General features: G+C 34.3%; 1 protein-coding gene across 2 annotated transcripts in view; it reads left to right on the top strand.

Moving 5' to 3' along the window:
• kl-2 (dynein heavy chain 2, axonemal kl-2) overlaps positions 1 to 23,988 on the top strand; it is a 105,748-nt gene that overhangs the window by 71,294 nt on the left and 10,466 nt on the right. The window contains exons 39-49 of one of the 2 annotated variants that reach the window (XM_072522063.1): positions 116 to 323; positions 5,514 to 5,738; positions 9,632 to 9,858; positions 11,244 to 11,415; positions 11,775 to 11,987; positions 12,046 to 12,270; positions 12,814 to 13,198; positions 15,269 to 15,453; positions 18,943 to 19,142; positions 21,675 to 21,841; positions 22,959 to 23,105. In XM_072522063.1, coding sequence (XP_072378164.1) covers positions 116 to 323; positions 5,514 to 5,738; positions 9,632 to 9,858; positions 11,244 to 11,415; positions 11,775 to 11,987; positions 12,046 to 12,270; positions 12,814 to 13,198; positions 15,269 to 15,453; positions 18,943 to 19,142; positions 21,675 to 21,841; positions 22,959 to 23,105 — 2,354 coding nt within the window. The remainder of the gene's footprint in view (positions 1 to 115; positions 324 to 5,513; positions 5,739 to 9,631; positions 9,859 to 11,243; positions 11,416 to 11,774; positions 11,988 to 12,045; positions 12,271 to 12,813; positions 13,199 to 15,268; positions 15,454 to 18,942; positions 19,143 to 21,674; positions 21,842 to 22,958; positions 23,106 to 23,988) is intronic. The other variant, XM_072522064.1, reaches the window with a different exon arrangement.

Below are 23,988 nucleotides of genomic sequence, written 5' to 3'. Positions count from 1 at the left end.
ATAAATTGTTTTGTACTTCTTTAAGTAATATACACTTTTTACATAAAACTCACGAATAATATTAAAGTTAAAGCTTGAAAAGATTAATGAAAGTGTGTGCTTATTTTCATTTTAGAATGTTAGCTATCAAAAGAGAAAATATAGCTTCACAAGCCAACAAATTGAGAAATGGTTTATTTAAAATTGACGACTGCAAAAACAAGGTATCATCCATGTCTATAGAATTAGCGGAAGCCCAAGTTCAGGTAGCGGAATTCCAACAACAGTGCGACGAATACCTGGTCATCATTGTCACCCAAAGAAAAGAAGCTGATGATCAACAAGTAAGTAAATTTATTTATCGTATGGCATTTGACACTTTACATTTAAATTTAATATATTTTGTATAAAACATAATACATTATATGTTTACAAACGAATATCTAACTTATTTATATAGTCTATCGAATCTGGAGTCGCCATTAGAAAATCCTCTAACCTGCGTTGATAGGATCTTGTGGGACACTGTTCTGTAATGTGACAGGTGGTTTGTGGTTGTCCGTAGTCACAGAGTGGGGATGACCGTTTACCCCATTTGTGTATCATGTAACCGCATCTGCCGTGTTGGGTTCTGATTCGGTTCAGCATAGTCCATGCGTTGCGTGGTAAATCAAAACCTGGTGGTTTTTGTATGATGCAGGGTAAGCTGCTATCTTGTTCCATCCATTCTCGAGTCCAAGTTGTCGTTAAGTTGAACTCATTTTCCACAGCAATCTGTGCTGTTTTTTATTGGTGGTCGTCTGGGGAGAAGACGGTTACCGTTGGCAGCATCTATATCTTGATGGATTGGCAGGATCTCAGTAAGTATCTTTCTGTACTTACTAGTGAGGGAATGTATGCGCCGTAATTTGGGTGGTGGAATGTGGCTCAGTACCGGGAGCCATTGCGTGGATTTGATAACACCGGCAATCATTCTCATTGTATTGTTCAATTTGGCATCTACTTTGTGTATATGTGGGCTGTTAAGCCAGGCTGAAGCAGTGTTCCGCGGTTGAGAAGACAAGGCTCAGGGCAGATGATCGCAAGGTGGAAACCGATGCTCCCTATATTGTGCCGCACAGCTACTGATTGATGTTATTTCTGGATTTAAGTTTTTCCGCTGTTTTTGACAGATGTTCCTTGAAAGATAGGGTTCTGTCAATAGTCACCCCAAGGTATTTTGGTGTTTTATTGTAGGCGAGTGTGGTTTTTTCGAATTGGATATTGAGTGTTCTTCCTGTAAGCTTGTTATTTAGGTGAAAACTGGAAACCTCTGTTTTGGTAGCGTTTGGTTAGAGCCTCCATTTACGGAAATACTTTCCCACTGTACTTATACCTTGTTGCAAGAACCCAGTCATCGGCGTAACCAATCTTTCTTGATCTGGTTTCTGGTATATCAGCGATTTACAGGCGAAAGAGAAGAGGAGCTAGGACAGATCCCTGAGGCAGTCCATTCTTCAGTTTTCTTTGGGTGCTGATGTCGGTTCCCATGACTACTTGAATCGTTCGGTCCGCTAGCATGCTGTTGATTATTAGAGCGGTAGATTTACAGGAGAATATACGGAGGAGTTTGTATATCATGCCTTTTCTCCAAACTTTATCGTAGGCCGCTGTTAGATCTATGACTGCTGCAGTTTTAAGTTTTCTCTGGAACTCTGCCTCAATAAATGTGGTAAGTGAAAGAACTTGTCTGCGCTTCTTCTTTTCGGTCGGAAACCTGCCTGATCAACCGGTATTGATTCAAGTAGCTTTGGACTAATTCTGTTATTAGATAAGTCGTTCTAGTAGCTTGAACGTCGCCGATAGTAGGGCTATTAGTCTGTAGTTCTTAGGGTTGTTATTATTTGGTTTCCCTGGTATTAATATGGCGATGGTCTTCGAGCGTTTGAGTTCTTGTGGTATGGTACCGGCCTTCATAATTCATAATAAACGTTCTACTGTATCAAACTTAGCTGTAATAACTCAATATATTTCAGATGTTTTGGATGTACAAGGTCAAGTAGGTGTGATATATACTGATTTTTCTAAAGCGTTTGATAAGGTTGATCACAAATACCTTCTCTTTAAATTATCAAATTTGGGATTTGCTGGAAACATTTTAAAGTTACTGGAAAGCTATTTAATAGGTAGGAACCAATTTGTATCCTATAATGGTTTCATATCAGAATTAATCTGTACTACATCCGGTGTTCCACAGGGATCAAATTTAGGTCCATTGTTGTTCCTATTATATATCAATGATTTATTTTTAGATATCAATAACAGAAAATTGTGTTTTGCGGATGATCTTAAAATATACTGTGAAATTAAAACAATTGCTAACTGTATAGATTTACAGAACGATCTAAATTATATAGATACTTGGTGTGTAAAAAACAAACTTTTTCTTAATGTCAATAAGTGTAAAGTAGTAAGTTACACTAGAAGGGAAAATAGGGTTGATTTTAATTATGTAATTCATGGGTCAGATCTTGAAAAATGTAATAGCATTAAAGATTTAGGAGTTATATTTGATTCAAAATTAACCTTCAACAACCATATTGAGCAGAAAGTATCCGATGCTATGAAAATGTACGGTTTTACCATCAGAAACTGTAGAAATTTTAGCGATATAAGACCGATTAAACTGCTGTATCTATCGCTGGTGCGAACAAAACTAGAATATTGTAGCTTAATTTGGTATCCCATTTATAAATGTTATATGCAACAGATTGAAAAGGTACAATGGAAACTTTTAAAATATTTAGCTTTTAAGGTTGATGGAGTATATCCTGTCCACGGTTATGATTTCGATTTGTTATGTAACAGGTTTAATATTGTAAGTTTAGAGTTAAGAAGAATTATATTTTCGGTTTCATTTTTATATAAGTTGTTACACAACTGTATTGACTGCAGTGATATATTAGGTCAAATTAGATTTAATGTGCCAAGAATTACTTCCAGGTCGACTATCGTGTTTACTTGTCCACGTGCGAGAACAAATATGTTACTGAAGTCACCCATTTATATTATGTGCAATAATTATAACAAAATATGCAACCATTGTGATATTTTCTCATGCTCAATTAATCATCTAGTTGATACCGCACTGGTTTATGGAGTACATTAGATTGTTAATTTTTTTTTTTAATTTTTTTTGTGTATTTTTTATTTTTTATTTCTTATATACGTAGTGATTTGTTTAATTATATTGTTCTCACTCTTTATTTTGTTTTTCACCTGCTTATTTTTTGCACTTATTTTTTTACTTGATATTTTTGTATCACCAACTAATGATTGTATACTAATTAAAAATGAATCTTAAATTTTTACCCTAGAAATGGGAAACTGGTGGGTAATAAAGCTATTATATATTTATTTATTTATTTATTAATAATCTGTGAAAAAGTGGGTCATCCATTCTCTCGCATATTTGCCGCTGTTAATTAAGAATTCGGGATGAATATTGTCAAAACCTGGGGCTTTACCTGGCTTTAGATCCTTGAGAGCCATAATGACTTCTTCACAAGTGAAAGGGCGGGAGTATTCGGTTTCTGCAGATTGGAATTTTAAAGTTTTGAGCTCTCGTTTTACCTTGATTGTGTGTGATTCATCTTTCGGGGCCCTAGATGTCGATACCAGATGTGAGGCAATAGTGTTTGGGTAAATTGTTGTTTTGTTCCTTGTTATGGGAGTTCCACTTCCTAATTTTCTTAGTAGTGTCCATGCTTGCCTACTTGATGTTTGAAAAGTAAGACTTTCTACAGTTTCCGTCCATTTTCGTTGTCTCGCTGCATCTAGGCTATGATGTTCATCGGCTAATTCTTGATCGCCGCTTTCAAGAAAATTTTGGTACAGCTCTTCGCTGTTATGGGACCAACCAGGAAGGTATTCTTTTCGGTAGTCTCTTGGTATATGATTGTTAGCCGTGCTTATTACGGCTCCAATAAATCTTTTGTAATTTTTTGTGGTAGGGGGTAACCAGCTCTAGAGTCTTGTCCAGTTCCGCAGAAAAGCTACCCCAAATAGCTTTCTTTTGATTCCACCGTGGGCGAGGTATAGATGTGATTATAGTAATCTGGCTTTCTGCCTCTATGATCACTGGGCGGTGTTGGCTGTGTGGAAGGTCGTCCATTACTTTTCGAGAGACTGCTAGAGGTTGCCCGTTTTTATTGGTAGAGACAAAACATAGATCAGGATTGTACTCCTTCTTCCATGCTGCTGCCATAAATGTAGATCGGTCTTTAGCATCAAACTTAAGTGATAGATGTTCGTCCTCAGCCCATTTTACTAGTGCATTCCCATTGCTGTTGCATTGTTTATATTTCCACTGCTCATTGTAACAGTTGTAGTCAGTAAAGTAAGTAAAATTTCGTGATAACTGATGACTTTCAGTAGATTTAAAAACAAAATAAGAGTCCAGACAAGATTTTTGGCTTTTGAGAAATGGGAGAATGATAGATTTTGACCAAACAGTTGGGTAATCGTGTCGTTGTCAAATGAAATGAAATAATTGAAGCATGTAATTTTAAGCCGACGTGGGTAGGCGTTTTAAGCAAACAGTTTGAATATTGTCAACATTTCTTTTATATCGTTAGGTGAGTTGTTTAGTTCTTGTAATGTAAGAGGAGCATTTTATTTAATTTTGCAGTTTACAAGAAAGAGGTCAGACCTTTCGGCCTTTAAGTTGTTTTCCAGAAATACAGGGTCGAAATTTTTATTGGAATTCATTTCTTTGTAGTTTTTAGCTAATTCGTTAACAATTTAAAGTGGAGATGTGACAATTTGATTACCTATTTTGAGACTAGATTTTGAGAGTGACTTCATATGCCGGAAATTGTATGTATTATCTTCTACACTTCCCTTGTAGGAGTTTAACTGTTAATGATATTGTAACTATATTGGACGAAACTGTTTTTAGGTTTATTAAAAACTGTTCTGTTTGTAGATACGGTTTCGTTACACTTCGAATTCCATCAAAACACAGGCACAGTTTTTGTTGAACTTTGTTTTGCTGATAAAGAGCTTTGCACTCTGCAAGATGACACTATTAAGCATATCTAAAGAATCGTTTAGATTATTGTTCATTACGAGATATTCCAGAGACCTTATTTACATAATTTTCAAAATCAAGAAAGTAATTTTTGAAAAATGTTTGAAAGGTAGACGAGTATGTCGTATATCACCAGCATTGTTCAAAATATGTGTTACAGCAGCTTTAAAATAGTGTAAAAAATTTAAGGAATAGGAATAAGACTCTAAAATACGACCCTTTACACCATCTGATGCTCAAGTTAATTCAGTAGTACAAACTCTGGAATTTAAGGATCAATTCAATATTGGAGGTTTCCTGATTTGTATAACGTTTTAACATCTTATATGACATTTTGGATTTCTGTTTAAATTCACTGACTTTTATCGAGTTTTCGCTTGTTAAATTTAATTATACACTAACATAAAATCTACTTGTACACATCCTCTTTTCCATTACACACAATATTTCTATTTTATTTTAGAAAGAAGTTACGAAAACAAGCATCAAAATCGGAGAAGAAGAAATCCAATGTAAACGACTAGCTGAACTAGCTCAGGCCGATTTGGACGAGGCAATGCCTGCCCTAGAAGAAGCAATAAGGGCTTTGGATGCTTTAAGCAAGAAGGACATCAGTGAGATGAAATCTTACCAAACACCGCCACAAAAAGTCAAGATGGTTATGGAAGCTGTTAATATATTAGTTGGGGTGGGTAATTAGAATAGAATAGAAATATGCTTTATTGTCATTGAAAATTGTACAATTTTATGGACAAAGCTTACAAAAAGTAAAAAAAAAATAACAATAACAATTAAAATTTATTTAAATTACATAAATCGTCAATATCACAAAATAAAAGATAAAATATACAATCCATTGCAAAATTTCACTAAATTGCAAATTGCATAATAAAATATGTGATACCCAAATATATATAAAAATACTTTGTTGCTTGTACCTAAACGTACTGTAATTTCTTAGTTATTCGTTAAGAAACTCTTCCACTGAATAATATGGTCTTTCAGATAGATACGCTTTTGTCAATTTACGACACTTAAGGAAAGACGTTGTAGATATAAGTTGCAAAGGGAGATGGTTGTATAATTTTTTTGCCGAATATAATGTAGATTTATTTACTAACTCAGTGGACGGGATCGGAAAATACACATCAAAAGTTGAATTTTTAGTGGAGTAGTCATGATTAGGTCTTGCTGGAAAAACATGTAGGTGTTTACGAATTAAGGAAACAGTTTCTAGAATATATAGAGAGGGAAGAGTTAAAATCCCGTGATTTTTGAAGTAGCTTCTGCAATGTGTTATTCTACTGAGGCCAAAAAGATACCGTATTGCTCTTTTTTGTAATTTAAAAATAACACCAGGTTGGGCAGCTGTACTAGAACCCCAATAAGGAAGACCATATCGAAGATGAGACTCGAACAAAGAAAAGTATGTTATTTTGGAAGATACTAAATTGATTTCCTTCAAAACAGATCTTATTGTATAGCAGGTTGAGGCTAGTTTCTTACTTAACAAATCGATATAGAGGGACCATTTAAGATTGCTGTCTATAAAAATACCAAGCAATTTTACAGAATCAACGATACTGATCTGGCTGTTAAAGAAGCAAGGGTTGAAGATCTTCTTTATAGGATAATGCTACTGTCTTATCCACGTTAAAAGAGAGTAAATTAGAGTCGGACCAGGTTTTTATTTTAAGTAGATCAGAAGTTATAATTGCATGAAGAGTTGCAATATTAGAGTTCCTCCAGGTAATACTGGTATCGTTAGCAAAAAGAAATATTTTTCCATCGATTTTTAAGTTAGTGATGTCATTTATAAAGATAAGAAAAAGTAGAGGACCCAGTACTAAAGCTTGTGGTACTCCACATACAATGCTTTTTTGACTAGAGTCAGTATCATTTGCTCTAACTAACGTATGGTCCTAAAGTTTTGGGAAAAATTTCACCTGGTCTGATTGAGCAGCAAAACATTTAACAAAGAAGACCATGGAATTGAAATGCCATCAGTTATTGACATTAAATAAACAAAGCAGAATATTTTGGTTTGTGCTCTGCAAAATGTCTTATAAAATTGATATTCGTCGAGGTGTTTATAATATGGTTGGGCGAATGTTGAAACGAGATATTGTTAATATTTATCGAGATCAAAACATAAGCAAATCGACAATCGCACAATCAGAGAATGTGAAAAAGGGATACCATGTGTTAACTTGCGTAAAAGTGGCCGACCGCGGATTTTGAACCATATAAGAGAGGCAAGACTGATTGAAGTAGCTAAGAACAAAATTGGGGTCTCACAGCGAAAACTGGCAAAAAGATTTCATGTTGGAAAGACTACAGTATACAGGACCCTATCGAGTAACAATATTATCTACCGGAAAATAAGGAAAGCTCCAAAATACACAGAGGATCAATTAGAGAGAATTCCGAGATGTTGCCGCGCGTTAAGGCGAGGGCATTTCGTCAACAAGTTGATCGTGATGGACGATGAAACATATTTTACTTTATCCAACTCTGAGATGAAGGGTAACGATGGGTTTTACACGAACGATTACGAAAATGTACCTGATGAAATAAAATTCAAAAGTAAGAAAAAATTTGAGGACAAAATTTTGGTATGGGGTGCAATTTCTGAGGCTGGCTTTATCTCACAGTCCTACATTGGTGTTGTTCGAGGCGAAGCCTTAAACGCAAATATTTATATTCAAAGATGTCTCTCTAAATTGCTTCAGTTTGTGAACACACATCATGCAAATGATCAAATAGTCTTTTGGCCAGATCTTGCTTCATATCATTACGCGAGGATCACAAGGGACTGGTACGAAATTAACAACATTACCTTTGTACCGAAAGCAGACAATCCCCCCCACCTACCTCAGGCTCGTCCAATTGAAGAGTTCTGGGCAATATTAAGTCGGAAAGTCTATAATAACGGATGGGAAGCACAAAATCAGGAACAGTTAAGACGCCGCATATATACAAAAATTAGAGAAATTGACGCCGAGGTCGTCCAAAGGATGATGCAACGTGTCAGGGGAATTATTTGGCAAATCGAAAATAATGGTCCCTTGTCTGTCATTTGAATTTTGATTTATAATAAGGATAGTTAAGTTAAATTGTTGAATAATTTAATAAAAATATAAGATTATTGTGGTCAGAGTTATATGCTTTTGAAATTTTTCCCAAAACTTTAGGACCATACGATAGTTGTTTCCTATTCCTCAAGTAATATTGGAACCAATTCAAAGAAATACCTCAAATTCCGTAGAAATTTAGTTTTTTTATCAAAATGTCGTGATATACACAATCAAAAGCTTTGACATAGTCACAAAAAACAGTGGCAGTATAAAGATTATTGTTTAGTGTAGTACAGAAAACATAGCATCGCTGGTACATTTATTAGATAAAAAGCTGAATTTTCTTTGTGATAAAATGTTGTTTTCAACAAGAAAGGACATAACTCGGGTTTTTATGACTCTCAATATTTTTGGATAGGACCGGTAGTAAGGCAATAGGTCTATAGTTGCAGACATTAGATTTTTCACCACCCAGAAAAGGAATAATAATGGCTGTCTTTAGGCACTCTTTAAATATACCTTTTTCAAAGGAATCATTAATTAGTGAGACCAGGACTTCCAACACATTATTTGGGAGATTTAAGAAAATTTTTATGGATAGTCCATCAGCACTACAGGAAGATTTGCTTTTGATACTACTAATTGTTTGAATCAGTTCAGATTTATCAACTAGTCTTATAAAGAATGAATTCGAGACTTTTTTTGAATTGGGGAGATAGGTAATGGGATCTTGTTGTGGCAAATTAGCTGATGTTATATTTTTAATCATATGAACTAAGTATTCATTTAGATTTTCAGGATTTGGAAGAGAAACTGTTTGAGCTGTGTTAGTTGTATTTTCTTAGGACTGTTAGGACTTTTGTTAGTCCAGGGTTTGTGATGTTTTGACTTAATTGTAATTAAAGGAAATGCTTTATTGAAAATACAGACAAGCTTATCTAAAACAGCACTGAAATTATAGTTCACGTCCACAGAGGGAAAGTGCAACCCAGACATCAAGCACAAATTTTGGAATTTACGAAAGTTCTGAGCGGAAAAAATTCTACCTAAACGTTGGGTTTTTGAGGATTTTGTTAAGAGTATTAAACTTGGTATATATATAGACTGCTTCATGGTCAGAGTCCTGCATTAATAATTGTAGAACGTACATCAAGGAATGAGAAATCTGAGAAAATATAATCAATTATGGTAGATGTTGTTTTAGTAATTCTTGTAGAAGAATACTTTTGTTTGTCCTCTTTTTCCCTTTTTTTTTTGCCATTGTCTATTCTAGTTTTTTGTACAACCATAATTTGTATATAATCTAGAAAATAAAGACTATTTTACTTCCACTGGAGAATTTCTAATTCCAATAACTATTCTGTATATGTAAAAAACAATAAAGACGCGAAAAATAAAAATACAGATCAAAAAAATATGGGTAAATAAAAATTTTCGGTTTTTTTTTTGTGAGCATAGAATTCTCTTTTTCGATATCATACATCAATAATATATCTTTATTTAGATTGAACCTAATTGGGAAAATGCCAAGAAACTATTGGGAGGTATGAATTTCTTGCAAGATTTGAAAGATTTCGACAAGAACCACATATCCGAAAAAACGTTGAAGAAAATTGCTACGTATACAATGAACGAAGAATTCATCCCTGATAAAGTGGGAATAGTGTCTTTTGCAGCCAAATCTCTGTGTATGTGGGTCATAGCCATCGAGAAATATGCGAAAATTTGGAAGTAACGTTTTTTATTATATATTTTATATTTTATATATTTTTTTATATAATATTCTTCTTAAAAAATAGGAAAAGTCAGATATTTAGATCATCGTCATTGTCTTTGCTTTTATTGTTACGCAAATTTCGATTTATTTATTCTATCTTAAATCATACCAATACCAATCCCCTTTACAGATATATAATGCTGCATAGGCGTTTACAATCGAATATTCTTTGGTCTTCTTCCCGACTGCTTCTAGGAACGTACAACTGAGCAGTTCTTCATATTGGATTATTATTATTTCAATATTAAACATACCCTAACTATACTCAGATGCAAAAATACGCAACGGAGAAAAGTTTGGTCAAATTCAAAGTATTTCAGTTTTTTTTTTTTATTTTTAGCCCTATTTTGATGATTTTATTAGCACGCTGTGTATAAATTTATAAATTTTAATTTGGTATTAGTCAGTTTTTTGATAAAATTTTACATTTGACTTATTGTAAGGGGTTAATTAAACCGTGGTTTTATTATCCTAACTTTGAAGCATCCTGTGGAATAATTCCGAATAATAACTTCGAAGAAGACGAATACTTTTATTAAATTCAACCTTCTTCGGCGCGTATTTTTTTTTTTTTTTTGTAAATAATCTTAATATATGGTAGCGGGACTTACACACTTAAAATATGATCGCAAAATATTATAGAAGCTTTCAAAATGCTTCGCGTCTTCAAAAAAAAATTCCATCGTTCGAATTCCATTCCATATTACTAAAGAAAAGGTCGTAAGAGGAGCAAATATACAAAGCTAAATATCGTTAAACAACGAAATGTGACAAATATAGCCCCTTGAATATCATTTTCTTCTTCTTCTTCTTCTTCTTCTTTTGGCATCATAACCCTAGATGGGTCATTGCCTGTCTGGCTATGTCCTTCCATTCAGATCTCTCTTGTGCCCTTCTTCTCCATTGTCTTATGTTCATTGTTTTCAGGTCGTCTTCCACGTCATCCAACCATCTCGTTCTGGGCCTTCCTTTTATCGCCTTCCTATGGGCTTCCATTGTAACATTCTCTTTGTTGTTTTTGCATCGTTTTGTCTCTGCACATATCCCAGCCATGACAGTCTTTGACTTTTCACAAATCTCTTGAATATTATCTAAATGGACCAAATTGAAGATCGAAGCCAACCAGGTCACAAACAATACTCACAGTGACCTACAAACTGGTGTAGTTTACCAGACGTGAATACAATAATAAGAATAGTAGAAAAATATTCTTGTACATATTCCAAACAGCATAAGGTATGACCAAAAGAAGCAGAAGAAGAAGAATCCTTATTCGTTTGTCCCCTATGTGTTATTAATTCCTCGTGAACCTTTTCTAAATTAATTTTTTTCTCTATAGGATAGTAGGTCCGAAGAAAGCCAAATTGGACGAAGCTTTGGAGTCACTCCAAGAAAAACAGAGGCAGCTCGCGGAAGCTCAGGCCAAATTGGCTGAGTTGAATTTGTATCTTCAAAAGTTGCAGAAAGAATACGAGGAAAAACTGCTGCAGAAAGAGGAATTAAACAGAAAGGTAGATATTGTTCTGAAGCTACTTGGCTGTGGCATCTCAATACTATTTTGGGAATGAGAGTAATAATAACATTTTGTAAAAAGAGTAAAAATAACAAGTATTTTGAGAACGATTTCTTAAGCGAAAATCGAAACGTAAAAAAAACTTATTTTAAAGAAAAATTGCGGCTTATTTCCGATAAAAATAGTAAATAGAAAGATAGATAGGCATTGTAATATTTTTACTCACCTACTATATAGTGACTGTTTTCTACTAGTGTTGAACAGTCCTGCATAAGGATCGTTATATTCTTCTGCCAAAAACTGCGGTATTTTACATTTTCAAACCAAGTATAATATTGTTTTTTTTTGCTCGTTTAGGCAGAACTACTAAAGTTAAAGCTAGAAAGAGCTGCAATGCTGGTAGAAAATCTCTCTGGCGAAAGAGAGAGATGGAGCGAAACTGTTACAGTCCTAGATGACCAGTTCATCATGTTGCCAGGGGACTGCCTATTGGCTACAGCGTTCATTTCATATCTGGGTCCTTTTCTATCAAATTACAGAGAAGAATTACTAGATTTGTGGCAATCGGAGGTACGTACTTCGGCGAATAGTTGATAAAAATTCGTATTATCGCTTTATCTTATTTCAGTGCCGCGAGCAAGAAATCGTTTTCACTACAGATTTTAATATAATTCATTTTCTAACTGATCCCACTACGGTACGTGAATGGAATATCCAAGGATTACCTGCCGACAATTTTAGTACCGAAAACGGTATCTTAATTTGCGAAGGAAACAGATGGCCGTTAGTGATAGATCCACAGTGTCAGGCGCAAAAATGGATCAAAGCCAAAGAAGAAGAGTTTAATTTGCAGGTTAGTTACTCTAGATTTTAATAACTGCAGTAATTAAATAAAATGTTTCTATTATAGTTCAATTGTCAATATTTTTGAGTTATTCGTCATTAAAAGTGTCAATTTTTGTTCAAAAAAATGCATATTTTTAATGCCCTGGAAACCATCAGGGTCTTCTAACTCTAATGCCACAAATTGATCGCTATGCTCCTGTAGTGATCCTTTCCTAAGTTAACATGCTCCTTTTCTAACTTATCTGCACCGTACTGAAGACGACCAATAGCCAGAAATACGTATATACGGTTGCCTTCCATCGATATACCTTTTTTGGTTTTCTGTTTTTCGAGACATGCCATTACATTTTACTTATATATATATATATATATATATATATATATATATATATATATATATATATATATATATATATATATATATATATATGTCATAATATCCCATTTTGTGTTGCGATAAACAATGCAGCTCAGATATTTTTCAAAGTATCCTCGAAACTTCTCAGAAGGAAATCCGTTTTATAAATCCAAGTTTTATATATTTTTTAAGGTTTTTGATCTCAGAACTGCCGGTTATATGACAATAGTTGAAAGAGCCGTTCAATTCGGTTACCCAGTGTTACTTCAAAACATCGGAGAAACCATAGACCCATCCTTGGAACCCATCTTAGCTAAGGCGATAGTAAAATCTGGAGGTGAACTACTCATCAAGCTCGAAGACAAACTAGTGTCGTACCACAGTGATTTCAGATTTTTTATTACCACCAAATTGACCAACCCACACTATCCACCTGAGATATGTACCAAAGCGACTTTGGTCAATTTTGCCGTGAAAGAACAAGGTTTGGAGGGCCAATTGCTGGGAATTGTGGTTAGGAAAGAGAAACCGCAGCTGGAAGAACAAAAAGATGAATTGGTAACGGCCATCGCAAAAGGTATAGTAACATTTTTTTTCATCTTTGTATATTTCTTTATTTCAGTTACTATTCACTCGTGTTGAGTCCTTTTAATAAGTCCTTATTTCTTTATTCTTTGTATCCTTACTGTAAATGTACCGTAATCTATTTATTAAAAGTATGTAAAGTCTATCTCAAAGTATATTGTCTTCTACATACAGTAAAATACTATGTGAAGAATTCAAAAGAAGAGTTCAGATGATAACTTTGGATGGAGAAATGACTGTGAAAAATAATAGTTTTAAGTTCCCAGGATCGGTATTACAGTGTGATGGGCAAAACGAATGGGGATGTATACAGTAGAATTAGGGTTGGATGGATGAAGATGATGGAAGCGAGTGGTGGATTGTGTGACACACCACTACTTTACACCACTGTGAAAATTCCGATGAAGCTGAATGAAAAATTCCATAAAATAGCCATAAGATCAACAATGGTATACAGAACTGAATGATGGACAGTTAAAAAGAAAGGAGAACAACAAATGCACGTGACGAAAATGATAATCTTAGACTGATAAGTAGAGTGATCAAAGAGGATAAAATTAAAAATAAGTATATTATGGGAAGTCTAGGGATAAAGCCAAAATAATGATAATAATGAATTCAGTGTTAATACAAGAGACAGACAGGACCGCACTATAAGATTGCATTTAAAACTTGTTTTTAAATTGCAAACCACTGTTTTGCCATATAAAAAAGGTGATAAATACAAAAACTCAAGGATATTTAAATTTGCCTGTAACGTTTTTCCTAAATTACATTTTATTTATCAAACATACACCGAAAATTAAGTCTAATTCGCTAGTCTAATTTATCAATGCCTTAGAAATAAGAATAAATATTTTTATAACAATTTATAGCCCAGTCGTCAGAAAGTTGACGAACAAGCTGAATTTTGTACAAAATATTCATTTTGGAACTCCAAAAATGATGCAAAAAAGTTTTAGGGGTACGCCCAGCAGTAAACGTGGTAAACTTTTTTGAATCTATTTTGGGGTTCCAAATAAAATAGAATAAAATAAAAAAAAAATAGAACGAGGGTTAGACAAGGAGACCCAATGTCACCTAAACTTTTTAATACGGTGCTAGAACATGCTTTTAAGAATTTGGATTGGATGACAAAGGGAATAAAAATAGATGGAGAATATCTAAACAACTTACGTTTCGCCGATGATATACTTATAATAGCTGAAGATCTAGGTATGGCAAGAGAGATGGTACAGGAACTCGTTGTGGCTACAGAAAGTGTAGGTTTAAATATAAATATCTCGAAAACAAAAATCATGACCAATTTGGTACCCAACCAGAACATCAGTTTTGGTGGGAAAGAAATAGAACTCGTAGATAGATATAAATACCTGGGACATGAAATTATGATTGGCAGGGATAACCAGACTCATGAACTGAAGAGAAGAATCGGCTTTGGGTGGGCAGCATTTGGAACACTGAGATAAACTTTTAAAAGTGAGCTGCCCACATATCTAAAGAGAAAGGTATTTGATCAGTGCGTCCTCCCAGTCTTGACGTACGGAGCAGAAACACTTACCTTAACAAAAGCAGCAGCTACCAAACTGAGAGTCACGCAGAGAAGAATGGAGCGGTCCATGTTAGGAATAACTCTGCGAGACAAAATAACCAACGAAGACATCAGGAGAAGAACCGGAGTGACTGACATCATCGAGAAGATAGCCAGACTAAAATGGAGATGGGCAGGACACATAGCCAGAATGACAGATGGGCGATGGACAAAGAGGTTATTGGAATGGAGGTCAAGGGAAGACAAGAGAAGCGTCGGTCGACCACCTACAAGATGGACTGACGATTTAAGAAGACTCAATAAAAACTGGATGAGAGCGGCACAAGATAGACGGGGTTGGAAACATGAGGAAGAGGCCTATGTTCAGCAGTGGACTCTTGAGGCTGGATGATGATGATTGGGGTTCCAAAATTAATGTGCTCGACAAAATTCAGCTTTTTCGTATGATTTTTAGAGGTTCAGTGGCATTTTCGTGGCACTCTGATGACTGGAGTATTATTATATTTATAGGCAAAAGAACTTTAATGGATCTAGAAAACGAGTTATTGAGGCTACTTGCCGAATCTCGCGGATCACTTTTGGAAGATGCAGAATTATTTGATACTCTACAAGTATCTAAAGCTACTTCCGAAACAGTGAAGCGGAGTTTAGAGATATCTGAAACCACTGAAGTGCAGATTGATGCTGCAAGAGAGGTAACTATGATATGATTTCCTGTATTATAGTCTTAAAATATATCTATATAACATAATGACGGTATTAGATTTTTATTTCGATGCAGGGCGGCGGCAAGCCGCTTATACGTATTTCGACCTCTTTAGATGTCATCAGAGCGTCATATGCCACTGTTCTGAATCAAAACAAAATTTATCCCGTCTTAGGACAATAATTATCGAAATAATATATATGTATGTAAAAGATTTACAAATTTCAGGAAGAGCTTTGCTGCGGCTTTGATGAATTGAGATGCCGAATATATAAATAAACGGCGAAAGGAGCACAATTCGTCAAGCTTTCCGTGTCAAATGTGCCGAAATCAATAGATTGTTATAACTAGACTTCGGCAAATATGCATATTGCATATTTTGCATATTGTGCATATTTTATGCAAATATTTCATATTTTGGCATATTTGTATAAAAGTTTGCATAAAGTGCATAAAAGTTCGGATTTTTATACTGTATTTGAAAATTTTTAAACATACCAATTTATTTCAATTCTTGTATAAAATTTTGTAGTCATTTTAATCAAGAAATGATCTAAGTACGTAATCTCTACAGGTACAAAACATTTACAATTTCAAAGAAGATCAATTTAAGTAGCCCTCAACATTCTTAGAAAGTCTCGGTCACTGAGGCATTCAGTTATTGGATAATCGCTAAGGGTTCGCTCATTTGCATTTTATGATCTAATCCCCAAATCTATCTACAATTTATTGTATCTTAACAGCAGGTAAACGGCTAATAGTTTTGTTCCTAATTTAGGGATTTTCCAAAATCTCCCAGTTTATTGAATTAGGTACCTAAACATTTCTAATTTGATGCTCAGATTTGTAAATCATTTTTGTTTTGATATTCAAAGCGTAAACACTCGTTGTGCGTAACAAAAAGGAAGATTGTGATTTTATAATGCCTAAAACAACCAGTGCTTCAACTTGGATTAAACCTTATAAAGAGCTGTCTATGGATATGGGAAAAATCTACTGTTCAGTCTGTGGCAAAATTGTAAGTATCTAATATGTTCTATTAAATATCTAATATTTCATACATACAGGGTGTTTCCAAATGACACTTACAACGTTTGACTGTAGATACTTCTCGAAAAATTGAACAAAACGATATAGTTAATGAGGGGTCAAACTTATTTACTTTTCGAGATACAGGGTGTTAAAATTAAAAAAAAATTAAATTCTTTTAGTTAATAACAACAATAACTTTAAAACCAATAAACGTATTTACTTGAAATTTAGTACTCGTAGGTTGTTTTTAAATGAAAAATAGCTTCCTTTAGTGAGAAAAAATTGTCCATGGTACAATACAATGGTGTGTATTTAGAAAAATTTTTCACCTTTACTTTTTTTTATGAAGTCAGCTATTCTAAAACACAATTATTTTTATTGTAATTGAATTAACAAAAAAAAAAACTTTTGTTGAATTTTAAAATAAGTTATATGATGTACTAATGGTTAGTAACAAAAACTAATTTGTGGATTAATACTGCATTTAAAACACTTAGCGAGTGTTTTTTTTCCAAACCAGTTATTTGATTAACCAAAAACACCTTGTATATTTTTATATTTTAAAGGTTGGGTTAAAATAAAGGTTTTTATTTTTATTTATAGATAGCATGTGAGAAGAAATTTCAGATAGACCAACATGTGAGAACTGCTTCACACATTGCAAAAAAAGGAAAAATAGGAGGAAAACATCAAACTTCAATGGCTAAATGTTTCCAATCTACTTCAAAAAAATTAGATGAGCAAGAAACTTTTAATGAAGACTTGTGTCGCGCATTAGTGTCTGCAAACATACAGCTTTCAAAATTAGCAAATGTAAATTTTAGTTCGTTTCTAAAAAAATATTGCAAACTTAATGTTCCAAGTGATCGGTCTCTAAGAAGAAATAATGTGAACGGGCTATACTCGTCGGTGTTAATTAATATTAAGGAAGAAATTGCAGATTATTATTTTTACATATCTGTAGACGAAACCACTGATTCCTCAGGAAAGTATATTGCTCATTTATTGATTGGTGTTCTTAAAGAAGATACCTTACCAAAATCTCATCTTATTTCATGCCAGCAACTTGAGAAAACAAATGCTTTAACAATTTCGCGTTTTATACAAGAAACATTAGCAACTTTTTTTCTTCCGACAACTATTCCTTCTAATAAATTACTGCTTATTTTATCGGATGCTGCTCCTTATATGGTGAAAGCAGAAGAAAATTTAAAAATATTTTTCCCAGATTTGCGCTACTTGTGTAGCGCATGGATTAAACAGAGTTGCAGAGGAAATACGAAAAAAGTTTCCTCTTGTAAATACCATGATATCCAGTGTCAAAAAAGTATTTCTTAAATCTCCTATAAGAATTCAACTTTATAAAGAAATGCTACCTAACATTCCTCTTCCACCACAACCTATTTTAACGCGATGGGGAACATGGTTAGAAGCAGCTAATTTTTATTAAAGAACATAATTGATACGTTAATAGATGAAAGTTCCCAATCTTTTTTGGATTCTAAACAAACTTTTCAGAGTAACTTGCTTCAACAAGAACTTTCATTTATAAAATCAAATTTTAGTTTTGTTCAAAAAACAATTACTCAGTTAGAATCACCAAAACTGTCATTGTTCGAAAGTACAGCATTAATAAAAGAATTTGCGTCATGTTGTCGGAACGTTAGAGGTAATATTGGAAAAGATATTTTAAAAAAATTTGAAGCTACTATGGAAAAAAATAAAGGTTACCATATTCTTTCTGAAGTAGTCAGTGTTCTAGCTGGAAATATTTCGGAAACAATTAATTTAGAACCAAATGTTTTGGTTAGTTTGAAAAATGCTCCCGTTACATCAGTTGATGTTGAACGAAGTTTTTCCATATATAAATATATGTACTCAGACAGAAGCCACAAGTTTTTGTTAGAAAATTTTGAACACCACTTGGTCATTTATTGTTACCATAATTCTAAATAAGTTTATTCATACTTAAAAATGATGTAGTTACTTAAAATAAATGTAAATCTTAATGAATAGTAGGAAATATTTAGTTATGTACACTTTTTTTTTAAATAAAATTGTTACTATTTTACGATTTTTTTATTTATTTGTATGCATATTTTGTAAAATATTTGCATATTTTCGGGTAAACACGTGCATATTTATGCGCATATTTTCTACATTTTTATTTGCATATTTGCCGAAGTCTAGTTATAACTTTATTTCTGTATGCCTTACGTCTTACGTCAATCGGGTAGATACAAACTCATACACGGAGAGCCAGCGAATGTGTCCTGCTCTTTCCACTTCTGCAGTGGTAGCTGCATAAAGCGCCACCTGTTTTAGTGGCCACCTAATTTGTCAATGGCGTACAAAGTGCCCTTCAACGACCTAACAATTATAGTGACCACTTAAAGGTTAGATAAGCAACTAGATGACAGACTCAAGACCGTTTTAAATATTTTAGGGCTACAGACCGTCAGCAAACAGAGCCTCCATTTTGTTTTTCGTATTAAACGATATGGGCCAAATAGATCCAATGTACCAGTTCGCTCTAGATGCCTATATTCTTCTATTTCTAAATTCGATAAGCCGTAGTCCAAAATCGAATGAATTATCAGAGAGGATCACTCTTATGAATGAATACCATACCTATGCAGTTTACCAGTAAGTTAATATATTTGTTTTCATCCATTTTTCTTTATTAAAATAAGTGAGTTATTTTAGTAATAATAATTACGCAATTATCGTTAAACGACTCAAAAAATGATCAGTTCATAGAATAAATCATAAAAAATAATAGAGATATAGGTTTTGGATCATTTGTGTTACATGTCCAAACGTCTATATTGGTCAAACAGATTTTCAAACAGATGGTCAAAGTTTTAAAAAACGTATAACTAAACAGATAAATAACTAATTTTTTGTTCGTAGCTTATATTTTGCATTAATTTAACATACTTATTAGATCAGGAGTTGTTCTTCCTGGTTTTGGAGCCTCCTTGAAGCCTCCTTGGTATTCTCCGATAACTTTGTTTTCATGTTTAATTAAATGTCATTAATAGAAAGTGAATAAAAACAAGTACAGTACGCTCACGTTAATCCGAACGGAATCGGGGAAACGGGTTGTTCGGATTATCGCATCGTTCGGATTACCTATGACATTTTTATCGAGAGAAGAAAAACTGCAAAAACACAATGTATATTAATAAAATATTATATTATACAAATATATATATATATATATATATACAATATATTTAATAAATACATATTATCTATATAAATTTCATTGGGAAGCAATAAAAAAATCTGTAATTTTTTTCTGAACGCCAGTCTCGACATGCTCATCAGACGCTCTGTCTCTGATACGCGTCAGCATTATGATCTCTTCGCTGCTGTTGAGGTTATATTCTGTCCAACAGATGGCCGTGTTCAGGGCTTTAACAGCTTCAGTAGCAGAAGTTTTTGAAGCAGGTGGTTCATCATCGACATCCTCCTCTTCCGTTTCTTCTTCCGTTCAATTGCTTTGTCACAGCCAAGTGATGCCAATTCTCGAACCTCAGATTTAGTAATTATTGTCGTGTTCTCTTGGGGCAGCTAAGCGATCTTCGTCTTCTTTGAGTGCCTCTCCTATCGGAGAGTGGATATCATTAGGGCGATTCTAATTTTATTTACTGCTGTTTTGCAGCATATAAGAGCGATAAGGGGACTTAAAATGATCTCTTTTTCGTTGGATGAAGAGTGATCTATAGCCACTAAGTTTGGGCTCAAGTTTTTTCAAGAAAGTTGAATCAAACGTTGTAAAATGAATGACCAACAATTTGCCAAATTTGAAACAACGTCCTTGATATTAACTTTCTTAAATCTACTATCAAATCCGTTCCACTTGGCTCGTCAGCAAGAATTTTAAAGAGTAAAGCTTTTCGATAGCGCAGTTTTGTGTTCTTGGTGACATTCCAAAAATTTTACCGTCTTCACTACGAAGTTCATCAGTGGATGGATGACCAGGGCAGTTTTCCAGCAGCAACACTACCTCCTGAGAGAGGTTCACACGTGCAAGATGACGACGAACATCAGGGACGAATTCAGTTTTGAACCAATCCAAGTACAAACTCTTGTCACCCATACAAATTTTTGTCCACGATACCATACGGAAATATCAACAGATTTGAATACACGAGGCTTGTTAGCCAACAAGCAAACGAAGTTTGTGAGTCCCTGAAGCATTTATACAAGGCATAAAGGTGATTCTTTCTTTCATAATTTTTCGACCAGGAGCGTTCTTTTCTTGAGATGACACCAAAGTGTGGTCTGGTAACATGCGCCAAAATAACCCACTTTTATCTGCATTGTAAATTTGCTCAAGTGTCAAATTGTTTAAATCACAAGTTCTTCAAATGCAGTTCGGAAGGGCTCGTCGGCATTACTCGAAAGTATTTCGCTAGTAATTTTAAGATGTCTAACTCCATGACGTCGTTTAAAGTTGTCCAACCTACACTTCTTCTTCATGTACCATGTCCTTTCAGAACGTTGGTTACCATCATAGCTACCTACTAACCTACCTACTCTTATATGCGCTAAAAGCTTGGTGATTTGATGACATTTCACGATGAAAATGACGGTCTTTTTCGCACAACATTTCACCACTCACCGAAACATGCTTTCTCCGCTGTTGTGGGAAGCACATAAACAACGTTCTTTCTACTTTCGGATATTCGGGGGATTTGATGGTTTTCCTCTTTCCTGGACCGCTTTCAGTTTCGCTGACAAACTTTTCGATCTTGTCTTTGTTCTTCTTAATTTCTTAATGGTAAATTTGCCGAACTGTTTTAAAATGAAACTGTAACTAGTTCCTTGCTGTATCAACTTATTAATTTTTGTCTTCTGTTCAATAGTCAAAGTTACGTGTTTAGTGGAGCCATCGTGATACAAAAGCATTAACAGAACTAAATAATATGTAGGTGGTCAAGGAAAGTAAAAACCGATGTTAGTCAAGTTGATTCATGTCGATTTAATCGTGGGGGAGGCAATGAGGAACCCGTTCGGACTACCGCGTCGTTCGGACGACCTTGGGTTCGGATTAACGCGACCGTACTGTAACCAGTAAAATAATACAACCAATAAATTACGTTTCAATAAATATTATTGTCTCTTCTATTCGTTTGTTTTTATATCCATTTTTGGGTACTGTTTTAGAAATACTTGCAGAGCACTTTTTGAACAACACAAGCTGCTGTTTTCTTTCCATATGTGTATGAAAATATTAAAGGCCCAAGGGAAAATTGTTACAGCCGAATACGATTTTCTGCTAAAAGGTGGCGTCGTATTAGATAGAACAAAACAAGTGGACAATCCATGCTCTGGTAATATAAGTATTATAATTATTATTTTTTTAAGAGTTATTACTTTTTAATTTTCTTGACCCTACGTGGCGCCCCCACAAACTTGACCTTAAGCTTACACTCATCCTCCCAATACATCAAAAAAACAAAATTGAGCTATGTAAGAAATGCACACTAAGGTCTAAAAAATGTAACGTTTCAATGGACTAAATAGAAAATAAGTTACTCGGATGCTCTGGTGAAGCCCTTTAATCAAATTTATCAACCAGGCGACATATCCAACTGATGGCCGACTTCGACTTGTTTTCTAAACAAGAAAAACGCTAAATTACACAGCGATCACTTCACCATCGGTCTGATGTCTTACAATCCGGTACCAAATTGGTGTCGGGTAGGATGTTCACTGTGGTAAATATTGCAGTTATTTTTTTCTAGGATGCCTGAGCTAGTCCACCTCATTTCCTGTAAAGCAATGATATCTGCTTTGCCTTTATTTATTTTTTGTATGAGCAGAGCCGTGCCTCCAGGCTGATAAAGGTTTCTTACGTTCCACTTGCAAATTTTTAAATCATTATCCTTATTTCGTTTGTTAGTCGTAGTTTGTTAGAGTTAGTCGTAGATTAGACAGTCCGGTTTCTTTTTTTTATAGCTCTCATAACAAAAGGTTTTTTACAGGGTTGGGTAGTTAACCCAATGCCAAACTCCCTTTTAGGAGGGCCATTTCCTTTCCATCCGGGTTGGATACCGGATCTCCAGTTGAGTTGCTCGGTTTGCAGGGAACACCAGCGTGAAGGTGAGAGTCGGATTTAAGTAGAATTGGAGTAAACTGGAATCAACTCCATATTTTCGCATTCTACCCCTTTATCCCCCATGCGAACCATACTGTTATATTAATTAGAGGATAGTCTCCAGGACATTAAGGACCTAATGAATAAGATAGTGGAGTATGGAAAACAATACGGGCTATTAAGAAAACTAAATATATCAGGATCTCAAAAACTCGAAATAATGACGAAAGCCTGATAATTAGCATTAAACCTCGAGGACAACTAGAAAGCTACTACTATCTTGTCACAATAATAAACCACACATTATATTACAGTATAGAAGAGTTTTCTTTATTGTTTTTGTTTTTTAGCATGGTTAAGTGAAATTGCCTGGGATAACATTACTGAATTGGATAAACTTCAAGGTTTTCACGGTGTTATCGATACATTCGAGCAGTATCAAAGAGATTGGAATCAATGGTATATACACACTGAGCCCGAAACTCTACCATTAATAGGTGAGTGTATATAACAGCATATACGATTTGTGGGACAAAGTCACTAAAGGTTTTTAGTGGTATGTTTAAACATTAGATAGTCTATCGTTACCGGTGAGGCATTTGCAAATTTAATTCTAGTTTAATATTTTACTGTTATCGTCACTTTCATACGTCACACAGATTGAGCAGCGTCCTTCATCTTTCTGTTTGGAAAAAGAAGAACTTGATGCAGCATTATGTATTTACTCAGGTCAACAACAACTCAGGTAACAACTCAACGTTGTTATCAACAGGTCCTCGAAGACACTTTGTCTCAGGACCATGTAATTTTATTTAGCCATAAACAATAATATTTAAAATTACATTTGAATGTTTGCTCCTCATTTTATACAAATTAACTCTAACTGAGATCGGATCGCCAAGCGGGCTGGGCGGCTGGCTTCTCCTTCGCTTCAATGCGAGAGATGTCAGTTCAAATCCCTGGCTCGGTGAATAGCAAACAAAAAGGCTAACGTAGTAGTTTAAAATTCTAAAATGAATCTGCGGCTTAGTCTAGAATATGCTGGTATCTGATCGGCCTATGGTGGAGCAGTACGGCAAGAGATAAGGGCTTGCGGCTAGGTGATACTCCTCCATAGATCCCTACCGGAAGGGCGTGGAACGCCTAAATACCGGGTATATATATATATATATATATATATATATATATATATATATATATATATATATATATATATATATATATATATATATAACTCTAACTGATAATACAGGCAAAAATATTCTAAACAAAGTAAGTAATTAAAAAGATTATACAAAACTCCAGTGCAGTTTACCATGCCTTTTACTACAACGAAAGGTTTTCTGCGAATTTGATTAAGCGTTTAGAGATGAAAGTTGG

This window comes from Diabrotica undecimpunctata, chromosome 2, assembly GCF_040954645.1.
Source record: "Diabrotica undecimpunctata isolate CICGRU chromosome 2, icDiaUnde3, whole genome shotgun sequence".
In the NCBI taxonomy this organism is placed as follows: Eukaryota; Metazoa; Arthropoda; class Insecta; order Coleoptera; family Chrysomelidae; genus Diabrotica; species Diabrotica undecimpunctata.
This window is presented reverse-complemented; position numbering and strand designations above follow the sequence as displayed.